At 36.3% G+C, this 11,412-nt stretch overlaps 3 protein-coding genes across 5 annotated transcripts; 1 reads left to right on the top strand and 2 right to left on the bottom strand.

The window, feature by feature from the left end:
* Positions 1-83: 83 nt before the first annotated feature.
* LOC122406100 (calmodulin-like protein 4) lies at positions 84-1,479 on the bottom strand. The gene is made up of 5 exons (XM_043411329.1): positions 1,339-1,479; positions 958-988; positions 741-872; positions 461-643; positions 84-349 (listed from the first exon to the last, which is right to left on the bottom strand). The coding sequence occupies exons 1-5, from the start codon at positions 1,339-1,341 to the stop codon at positions 249-251; spliced, it is 450 nt and encodes a 149-aa protein (XP_043267264.1). The 5' UTR covers positions 1,342-1,479; the 3' UTR covers positions 84-248.
* Positions 1,480-2,112: 633 nt separating this feature from the next.
* Positions 2,113-8,706, top strand: DPCoAC (dephosphocoenzyme A carrier). Of its 2 annotated transcripts, none has more exons than XM_043411324.1 (6): positions 2,113-2,349; positions 5,381-5,530; positions 5,844-6,169; positions 6,289-6,551; positions 6,693-6,873; positions 7,029-8,706. In XM_043411324.1, exons 2-6 carry the CDS (start codon positions 5,384-5,386, stop codon positions 7,153-7,155), a joined length of 1,044 nt encoding a protein of 347 aa, XP_043267259.1. In that variant the 5' UTR covers positions 2,113-2,349; positions 5,381-5,383; the 3' UTR covers positions 7,156-8,706. The 2 variants fall into 2 exon arrangements, with proteins under 2 accessions (XP_043267259.1, XP_043267261.1); XM_043411326.1 differs by lacking the exon at positions 2,113-2,349 and adding an exon at positions 2,384-2,644.
* Bub3 (mitotic checkpoint protein Bub3) lies at positions 8,671-10,731 on the bottom strand. 2 transcript variants are annotated; one of them, XM_043411328.1, is made up of 5 exons: positions 10,576-10,731; positions 10,206-10,472; positions 9,954-10,023; positions 9,546-9,856; positions 8,671-9,278 (listed from the first exon to the last, which is right to left on the bottom strand). In XM_043411328.1, the coding sequence occupies exons 2-5, from the start codon at positions 10,398-10,400 to the stop codon at positions 8,874-8,876; spliced, it is 981 nt and encodes a 326-aa protein (XP_043267263.1). In that variant the 5' UTR covers positions 10,401-10,472; positions 10,576-10,731; the 3' UTR covers positions 8,671-8,873. The 2 variants fall into 2 exon arrangements, with proteins under 2 accessions (XP_043267263.1, XP_043267262.1); XM_043411327.1 differs by having other exon boundaries at positions 10,206-10,698.
* Between the last annotated feature and the right edge of the window lie 681 nt (positions 10,732-11,412).

Here is an 11,412-nt window from a genome sequence, read left to right as displayed (position 1 = left end):
TGTTCACTTGGACGACGAGAAATCGTCAGCGACATGGGGAGCAAACGGGATAGCGTATGGTCGGAAGATAAATCCTGCGAACGTTCATTCATTCAAATATATTAAAATTTCAAAAACTTCAGACCTCTTCTTTTTTCTTATTGTAATACAAGTAGTTTTGAAAAATAGATAATAATTAGAGCTAAATTAATTTGAATTATTCGAAATACGTTTTTATCGTTCAATAAGTGTGTAACGTCCGAAATACTTCAATAATAATCCGGGACAGGGGCACAGGCTATTTTGACAAAATCCTCGTACTTCACTTGGCCGTTCAGGGAGACATTGGCCTCGCGAAATATTTGTTCCACTGAAAAATAATGGGGGAACGAATTAATAGACTAGAAAGTAATTTCATTAGCCATTGGCTACCATGGCGAAAGATTACATTGTTTATGGGAAGGAAATTTAAAAAAGAAACCTTCTTTGTTGCTCAATTGTTCTCCCCAGCGCAGAAGCATATGAGCAAGTTGCCTGGCTGGTATAGTTCCGCTGCTCGAATTATCCGCAGCCCTAAAAGCCTCTATTACTTCTCTTGGCAAATCTTCCGCTCTTGTTTGTAAATGCATTACTTCCAAAAAGTCAGCAAATGCCATTTTACCATCTAAAATAACCCAAATTTATCCTTACGTTATAACGATAAACATTTCAAAAAATAATAGAGTATGGAATACTTGTAAAATAAAAGAATTTGTTCTTACTTTTTTCCTTGAGGTACTTATTTAATTCTGCAATCGTTGGACTCAGTCCGAGAGAACGCATAATTATGGTCAACTCGTCGAGCGTTTTTATCTGACCGCTTCGAGCAAACAAGTAAAAACATTCACGAAATTCTGTAAAAAATTTTTTTCTCTTCATTCCAATCACATTGAAACTTCTACGAATCGTAAGGTCCTGTTATTTTTCATTTCTACTTACCATCGATATCCTCTTCCCGAAAATAACGAGCCTGGAAAAAAACGATTCGCTTGAGAAAGAAACTTAGAGAACGGTACGTAAAACTACGCAAAAATAAAAAAGGGTTTAATCTCTCTCTCTCTCTCTCTATTACTGACAAATCGAACACATTTATATTTTTCACTATTTTTCCGAAAACCGGACAGAAATCTCAAAAAGGAATTCTCAAATGTGCCGTTTTAATTATGTTATTCACTATACACCGTTAAAATTGTATAAATTTTGCAGAAATGTCAAAAAACACGCAGCGATATCATATATACGAGATGTAAACAAAAGGATAGCAGCAATAAAGTCAAACAAGTACGGAAAAAGTTGATATTGTTATGGATAAACAATCACCATGGTCCTTGTAATTCACGTATTGATTGAACAGTAACCAAATATCAGGAGAAGTTGACTAATCGCTTTGCCAGCGATTCAGAAAATCAACAAGCGATTTAGGTGAGCATACGTGTCAACCTGACGTTTCTAACCTAGCTATTTTGAGTCCCCATCAAGTGTCATCCGTTCAGTCTTATTGTCCGTTAGTGTTTCAGGACGTTCATTGGAGACTCGATCAGAACAACTTCGTCTGATTGGTCCGAGCTTGATAACTAATATAAAACGGCACCTGTGTGTCAAGTTAGGTTTCGAAAAAAACAATTATTTTTCAAATTCATTATCATTTATAACTGTCCGTCTCTATAAGAGTTTCAGCGATAGATACTCTTATCTTTGAAGCAGTGAAACGATAATGCCAATAATAAGATAAAATTTTTTCAAACGGAAATATAAAACGGTAATCACCATAGAAATATTTTATTGGTTTGGAAATCAATATTTCATGACTTATTCACGAAAACAAAATTCTAGCTAATAATTGCGACATGATTATCGTCCAAATGGACTTGCAGTGGTCAAGTTGTAGCAGCATAATCAATTATCAATCAAAGAACCCAAAGAACCCTAAAACGTCTAAAACACAAGTAGAGATATTAAAATGGCGCCGAAACAGATGCTGTGTGTTTGTATACACACGTCAGTTCTGAGTGGCGCCGTCGTGAGCGCTGCTGTACTGCGAGGAAGAGACGGTGCTATCTCTTTTTTGTGCTTTATTTATATTTTTTTTCGTATGGTGACGTCGCCAATATGAGTTCTTGACATACGAAATACGAGAAAATTAGTACTAGAGATTTGCGACGTGCTCAATGTCGTAGTGTGGTTTGAGGAGTCGACTCGAGAGCTAAGCTTCATTCGTGTGACGTTTTTATCATTTTTTTTCTCACCCCCTTCTTTAGTATAAGTACATGCGAATAAAAATATAAGTTATTTTTGGATAAATGGCTTTTGTGACGTCATATTCGGGAAACGGTACGTGAAAAACATTACAAATAAAAAAAAATAACAAAAAACAGCACCTGTAAAGTTTTATAACCTGTGTATATGAAGATCGTTTGCGAAAAAACGTGTGGCTTTCTTTTTAATTTTCATTTTTTTATGTACAAACTGCAAATGTGAAGAAATTGTAAATCATAATATGTGTCAGAGAGCTAATTTGTGGGGGACTGTACTTGACCAGTAGGATGTCAAAGATTTGTTGTCCTGTACAGTAGATTCCGTAAACTTGTATTTTTCAATTTGCATTTTTGTGGCTCAAGGTTCGAAGGTAAGTTATATCGAGCTCGTGATTGATCATCTCTCTTTTCGTCTATTATGTATAATCACTAACTAATTTTGCGCATTGAATTGAAAATTCTGGCACTCCTAAAATCTTTATTTCGAACATGAAAAAAGGAACAATCTTTGATTTCGCGAAGGTATGGTACAATCGTAGCCAAAAATACAAAGTGTTTACACAACTGTTTGTGCCCCATTTGTTACGAGCACGGGCAAAGTTCATTTTAATTTTTGCACAGTCAACACGAACAATAGAATCAAATGGACTTTTAGTATTTCATAGCAATTTCGAAATTATCCGATTAATCACAAATATTCGTCATATCATTTGGAACATTGGTCAAGAATACTTTGCTTATCGCAACAACATGACGAAAAATGTATTCAGTATTCAGTTGTTTATTAATGCAGCGAGTGCGAGTGCTAATAATAATATTTGACATTCATTGTGAATCATGGTCTTTGGACCCGTCAGAACAGGAACGTCGTACTTCGTTACAGAAAAACCATTTGAAAAATATTACTCGGCAATCTGTTATAAAAAAAAAGCGACCGAAATATTAAAAATGAAATAATTCGAGGTTATGAAAAAAATTTCAAACTTTTCTAATTTCATTGATTTCATCATTATGATAATCATTGATTTCAACATTTTTCACACACAACTACTGAATGATTTGATAAAGCACATCAATAGACATGCAACTTTCAAAACAAGTGTTATAGTTCTCATCATGAAGTGATAAGCGCGAGTTATTATCTACTACTCCCAATCGAGATTAACCACAGTGATAACAAAGAAATTATAACTTTATTGACGGCCAGCAGGATGCAACGAAAATTATGAGCAACAAAAAAAAGCCTTCCACCTTTTATGCTCGATTTTTTTCTATCAATTACAAGACAGCTCGGAGGAATAGAAATCGATGAGGAATAATCATCGCGACGGCTATTCATATTGCATATTTTTCATTAGAAAATCGATTATGCATCAAGTGCATTGCTCGCAAGCTCGTTTAATTTTAGTAGTTTTTAATTAGCAGAGCCGAGACGCTCGCATATAGACGCGTGACAATTGCGAAATATTTGAGTCCAATACGAGGAGGCGTCTTACGGAGAGCGCGAGAGTGCGTAATTGAAAATAGGACAATCTCGTGTTCGAGCCACAATATCATTGATGCATGAAGATACATCAGGAATTTTGTCGCGTCATTGTTTACGCGCGAGCGCGGATGTGAATAATTAGAATTTATTGGTGTGCTATGAAAATCATTTGCACAAGAAGATACTGCGGAAAACGAGTGATGATTTTTCTGCAGTGTTTTTGCAGCTTATCTCGTTGAAGACGCACCGGAACTCTTGGCAATACGAGGATTATTTTTCATTGCGATATTAAACCAAAGTTCAATACAGAAAGCAACGAGTATTTCCTTAATGCAAATAAATTTACGACAAAATATTTCAATTGTCGATTTTGAGGCAAACGCAATAATAATAATAGGTGGACATTTTATGATATGATAGATTTGAAGATCAATCGTACTATAGAAAATGGAATAACGTATTTACGAACTCAATTCCGTCATTTCTACATGAGTGATATCACTCGAACCAGTTATCTTTGCGTGATAAAAGATAGAGAGCCAAATAAGAAAAATGCAGTGATGACCTCAAGTTCAACCACGTGTTGCGTAACTGATTGTTGAAAAAACTAATAATTTTCATCGACCTTCGAGAGCGGGGAAATTTTCGTAGGAAGCAGATTAACGTTGAATAACGAGTCGCAATTAAGATAGTTCATACACGAAACCATTTTTTTAAGAAAGTCTTGAAAGTTGGAGAGCGTTTAAATATGAGTAGTCGACTGACACGCATATCAAATTTTAAGGGGTTAGTCTTGTTGGTTATTTAGATAAACGAGTTTAAATATGAAGAAAATGTATATACAGTGATACAGGGACTGTGCGTGAAAAATCGTTTACCTTTCCGTACAAGGAATGAACGCTTCTTACGAAGTTTATGAAAAAACGTACACAATAACAATGAAGTAGTATACAACGACGACATCGACCAATTTTTTTATTTCATACGAAGTATCGATCAGCTTGAAAAACTACGAATTGCAAATTCGACAGGGAACGAAATTGGATTACTGAAATTGTTGGAGGGTTTTTTAAAATCATTTCGTTGGACTCCAACGTTGCAAACTTCAGTGTCATATATAACGAGGGTCTGGGAAAAAAATCGAGGCGATATTCTTACTAGTAATAAAGATACCTTAAAGACTGAACGAAATTGGTAACGAGCAATGGTATAACTTCACATTTGCTTTCTGTCTTTCTCTCTTCTTTTTCTCAACACTTTCTGTCTTTTTATTAACACTTTTTTCTTGATCCATTTCCCGTCAGGTCTTTCCTTTGCGCTCTCTAAGGCGATTTTCAACATAAAAAAATTTTGCGTTCAGTCAGTGATGGATCCCTGATTAATTAGTGGCTTGTAATTTCACTCCCTAAAAAATAAGTTGGAAAAATTTATTTACAATTTTGAATTTTAATTAGGAAATAAAAATCGAGCCAATTTAGACACCCATAAAATACGATCCTACGGGCATGACCTACCTTAAAAAATATAGTACTTTAAGTAAAAAAAAAAAAAAAAAAACGATAACATAAAATGCAGTTTTTCAATGGAAATGTGTTCTCATGTAAATATATATAAATCGAAGGATATGAGTAGCCACGTTGGAGCCGGTTCGGTGGAAGGGAGCCAAGTCGTTCTCGAGAGGATTCAGGTATCCGTAATGCAAGGGACGACGAAGCAACCCGTGGCTCTCTCGACCTCGTCCAGTACCCTTGAAAAAGGTGCAGAAACTACGGTGAGCTTCGAGCAGGCGAAATCTTTCCCCGAACGAAGACCCGAATTAGGTATAGGGCGAATTTCCTAAATTAGCCTTAGGAGATTCGGTCGTTCGAAGTAAAATCTTTTTTTTTGTGCTTGAAACATCCATCCGTCGTGGATGATTTTTCAAATGGAATATTAAAAATAAAATTGAGAAATTTGAATAAATCGATTACGAGGAATCGTGACGGTTTTAAAAGTTCAAGAAATCACGTTATATTGAATGTGACAAAAGTTCTGAACGCGAGTTACGAGAATCGCTTCGTTCTTGTTTGTTTTTATGTGAACAGCGCTCAGAATCACCGGAATTGAAAAGACAAATATCGAACGCGGATCGAGTATGGACGAGCCTGTTGGCCGGCGCGGCGGCCGGGGCTCTGGCGAAAACGACGATCGCTCCGCTCGATCGAACAAAGATAAATTTTCAAATATCGAAGAAGCCCTATTCGGCAAAGGCAGCGATCGAATTTCTCGTTCAATCGTACACGAAAGAGGGTCTGATGAGTTTGTGGCGAGGTAACAGCGCCATGATGGTCAGAATAATGCCCTACGCGGCTATCCAATTCACAGCACACGAACAATGGAAAAGGATACTCAAGGTCAATGGCCCGGAAACGTGAGTTTAAAAATACATTTGAACGAAAAAAAAATCGTTTTCTCCTCAGAAATTTACTGGGGAAAAAACAGTTTGAATGACTGATCGTAAAACAATGATTTTTGGTGAATTTTGAGCAGAGATAAGAAGAAGAGATTCCTCGCTGGTTCGTTAGCCGGTGTGACGTCCCAAAGCCTCACTTATCCACTGGATCTTGCGAGGGCACGAATGGCTGTAACTCACAGGGACGAATACAAGACACTGCATGAAGTATTCCTTAGGATTTATCAACGAGAAGGAGTATCAGCTTTTTATCGAGGCTTCACCGCGACGATACTCGGCGTCATTCCCTACGCCGGTTTTAGTTTTTTTACTTACGATACCCTTAAGCAGTGGTTTGCCGGTAAGTCGACGTCGTTATCTCAGCATTCCAGCGAATGTTTTTCTTCGTTTTCGAAATGAACGAAAATAATGTATTCTACGAAAAAGAAAAGAAAAAAAACAGTGAATTCTTTGAATTATTGGAATTTATTCGTGCCCGCAGTACACGCCGTGGACAGCCCAGGACTTTCAGCCATGTCTTCGTTAATTTGCGGAGCTTTGGCCGGCGTCGTTGGTCAAACGAGCAGCTATCCTCTCGATATAGTACGCAGACGAATACAAACGTCCGCCGTAACTCGGACCCACTATCACACGATTTACGAGACTTCGGTGAAAATATACACGTGGGTATTTGAAAATATGTGCTCACTTGTTGAATCATTGGACAATGCGGATTGCGCGATTGACAAAAATTGAAGAATATTAAACATGATAAACGTAGTTCGAATCTTCCGACCTTACGTGGCTGTGAAAATCTGTGTTTGTTTTTTGCTTACAGAGAAGAGGGCGTGATGGCCTTTTTCAAGGGGCTCAGTATGAATTGGGTCAAAGGTCCGGTCGCGGTAGGTATAAGTTTTGCGACCTACGACACGATCCTCGTCACCTTGAGAAAAATCATGTGCTGATGATGTTGAGTTTTCTCGTAATAATATATTAAACCAATGCTCTTTCTCGCGTCGTGATGAAAAAAAGTAATACGCACTTTTAATGAATTTCATCTTAAATTGTACGGTGAAAAGAGAAGGAAATGAGACTGTTTAGTGCGAAATGAGGTTGGTGAAGAATCGTTTGTTATTAAATTTATATACGAATGTTATGGACTTTTATGAATCGTGGCGAAAGTTCGAGTTGCTTGTGACGCGCTTGTTTAGGGAATGAAAAAATGCGAAAATTCGTAAAGAAAAAGTGTTTTTCTATATGAACCGCGTCGATTCGGTAGAAATCATTTTGAAGAATCGATCCAATTCCATTCGCTCAAAAAGCCACAGAAAAATTTCGAAATTATTGGTACAATAATCAAAGTAGATGTATTTATCTACTTTACACATTTTTTTTTAACAATTCATATTTTTTACTTCCAACTATCGGTCATCATCGAACATTAAATGTAGGATAAAGTTAAATTGATTAGAGCTTAAGTGTAATCATGAAGTTTAGTTGATGAAATTAATCTTCGAGCAAAAAAAGAAATGATTTTCAAAGAAGAATCTATGCACACTGATGATTCCTGATAACGACAATAACAGATTTTCCTGCTGGAACTCGAACGTCAAATTGTTCTAAGCTAAATCTGTAAACTTTTTGAATTCTATTATCTTTCAAACAACATTGTCCGATATTAGGCGGTAGCTCCAGCTCCGTTGCTTGGGTTACGTTCGTACGTAGTCGACTAATGTATCATAAAATACCATTGACAAAGTTCAATTGAAATACTCTAAATTGTAAATTGATATAATGTCCATTTTGTGCGATTAGTTTAGTCAAAATCGCGCTACGTCAATTGACCTAATTATTGAAAAAATGGAGATAAATTTATGGTGCTGTGTCGTGTGGGATTGAACGCTTTTTTCTCAATCTCCGTGCGCGACGCGTTCAAAAGTACGGATATACGTAAAAATCGCTCTGCAATAAATCGATTAGTTTGAATTAATTAACCATTTTTCGGACGAATATTTCATTTGCGAGAAATCAGACTCTGTTAATGTGAATAACACGAATCTAGTAATAAAAATGTTGGAAGAAGTTGCCTCGAATGAGAGTGTCGAAATTCGATTGAAACTTTAAAGTTTCATTCAATCATTTCCAACCGGAAAATCCATCCCGTTATGCCTTTTTTAAAAATGTTTATTATTGTTTGTCGCATTTTAACATGAGGCTCGAGGAAAAAGATTTGCTTTTGAGAGCTTCGAATATCATTTTTTTCAACTTTTAACGCGTCAACTCCAACATTTCGGTGGGCAAGGTCCGAAAATGGTTAATTAATGGTATACTTCTTAGAAAAACCCAGTATCTATGCAACGCAACATGTTAAATATATGAATATATGTACATATATACACGGAAAGAAATAATGTATTGTACACTATTTGATGCATATGAGTAGTAAGTGAAAAAAGCCGTGAAATGTCAAAACTTGTCGATTCGTAATAAAAACAGTATAATTTTATTTAAAAAAAGTTTTGCTGTTTTTTTTTTCGTCTCGTTCGTATTATTATTTAATCTGAGGAAAAATTGATTCCATTCGTTACTCATACATAAATTATTCGACAATTATGTACACCACTCGCGTTGCTCATGATCGTTGATGGTCAAAAGTTGATTTTTCGTGGTTCAAGATAGAAGATTATTTGGGTTTAGTTTCTTGATCGTTTACGTATCTTATATAAATTTCTTGTTCTTCGTGACCACCCGGTGGAATTTCTGCAGGGTCTAGATACGATACGCCAATCGCGAGGACCGATCCGTCGTGACTGAAACTCAAAGCCGCGACTCCTGCATTGTAACGGTGAAATTGGCAGAGACGTTTCTTGTTGAAACCGTCCCATATGTTTACGTAACCGTCCGATCCACCGGTCGCAAACGTGTTGTACGTCGAATGAAAACTTATCGCGTTCACCGGATATATGTGCTCCACATTGTTCTCCTTTATTCTGTGACACTTGAAAGCGTATTTTTTTTTCTGAGCTTCGGGTGTCGTGTCCAAATATTCCACTGCTACGCGACCTTCGATACTGCTCAATACGTAGCCCTGCAATATCATACATATTCGTTCAAAATTCATTCTTTAGTTCAATTCCAATTGAAGTCGTTTCGTCTGTTCAAATTAATTTCAATCGTCGACAGATTTCATATTTAATTGCAAATATATAAACTCCAAATACTATTGTACTTTATCAAAGCATTGAAATAGTCACTCGCTCGCTTCTTTTGTTTATATCAATGTTGTTTCCGATTTCAAAATATAATAGTTCGATTAAACAACCGGAATCGTTTTAAATTGGGACAAAGAGCTCACCTGTTCATTGGGAAAACCTTTGATACATCTTGTTTGATATTTAAGACTACTCTCACGTCTCTGAAACATTCCTGCCATATTTCTCAAGTCCCATATGCAAACTTTTCTCTTGGCAGTACCGACAACGAATTTGTCGCCACAAACAGACAGAGCAAGAACAACATCCGGCTGTAAGTAACTTCCAACACAAGTTGGTGTTCTGGGATCCCATAGCTTAACCGTTGCATCCCAACCGCCTGTTAATATTGCATTAACAGCGGCACAATACTCAATTTTTCTAATAGGTTTTTCGTGACTCCCCATTATTGACTCTGCCAATATGAAAAAAGTAAAACCAAATTTTTAAAGGATTCAAACAATTATCGAAGAATTTTTCATTCATGTTGAATAAAAAGTTTTTTTGTATACCTGTGTTTGTGTTGATGTCATACATTTTTAAAGTTGTACCCAAACCACCACTGTACGCATGCACAGCATCCTGTATAGAAAGCAAATTTTGTTTATAATGCTTTTTGGTAATTTATTTTAAAGTATTTCCAGTTTTAATGGTTTTTGTCGCTCATGGTTGCGCTTAGAATTTTGATAGATTCTCTTGGAATTCTTGATTATTAATATCAACCTTTATATTTTCATTGTTCTATTCTGTTTTGTAACACTCACCTGAAAAGCTACGTCGAGTACGGGCATATCGTGATTATATTTGAGCCTCATAGTATTAGCGTGAATATCGTAAAGTCGTACTGTACTGTCCCATGATGAAGCTAGAAGAAATTGAGTAGAATTTGGTCCAAATTCTACTGCAGAAATAGCATCCAATGGTGGCGATTTAAGCTTGAATTCAGTCCGGGATTCCATTTTTTTTTCAATTTCTTTTTTATTCTTGTAATAACAAACACACGCGCAAACAATTGTTTGATCTCACATAACCTAAAAATATCAAAGGACGAATATCACGTAGTTTATTATATCGGATTACCACAAAAACAAATTTATTTTCGTCGCTCTTATATATACGAAGATTTCTTTTTACCGTTAAGGCATCAATTATTGCTTTAATTCTAAATTATAAAAAAAATATTTATTTATAAGCTTCGTCCGTAAGGAATTATTGGACATGTCAAATAATAAGAGCCGCGATTTCCCAGCGCTGGCGTCGCCTTCACCGGCTTCGAGTTAGGTTATAGGAGTAGCTCATTGGCTGCGACATGAATAAAAATAAAACTTGATTTTTAAGATAAAACAACTATAACATTCATCCACATAATGTATCAAATTTTTCAAATCTTAAACATTTTCAAAATAGGACGGATTTTGAAATGAAAGTTGACAATTTCATTCTTGCGGCAAATATCTTTACGTTCCAAGCATGCTGACCAGAGGATGCTAAATTTGAATTTAAACTCACGCAGGGCCTGTTTGGTCCCCCGCACGAGCTAATTGGAAGGTACATGAAGAACCATACTCGCCAGGCGGCCATATTTCGGGCCAGAAAATCAACGCGTGTATCCGGATATCATGATCCAAGGAGATCGCTTTGATACGGTTTATCACTGCGATGAGAGAGCGACATTTTTGACTGAGTCGCTTCTGAATAAAATACAACTATATTTTCTTATATTTTTCATACCAGATCGGAAAAAATAACCAGGGATAATATTTTTATTCGAACAATCATTTCCTTTATCCTCGCTTCTTCGGAAAAACTGACAATTCATTTTTCGATAAAATGACGTTTCCATGTCTCCACCTTTACAAAATTATCCAACTTCCATGCGTAACCCTACTTTTCGGATATGTTCCATTCGTATACCGTCGATCCCGCCGATTTCGTATCGCTTAACCCTCTTTCTTAACAGTTATGCTCTCC

The sequence above is a fragment of the Venturia canescens genome, chromosome 2 (genome assembly GCF_019457755.1).
Source record: "Venturia canescens isolate UGA chromosome 2, ASM1945775v1, whole genome shotgun sequence".
NCBI classification, from domain to species: domain Eukaryota; kingdom Metazoa; phylum Arthropoda; class Insecta; order Hymenoptera; family Ichneumonidae; genus Venturia; species Venturia canescens.
Note: the sequence above shows the minus strand (reverse complement) of the source record. Positions and strands in the feature narration are given on the sequence as shown.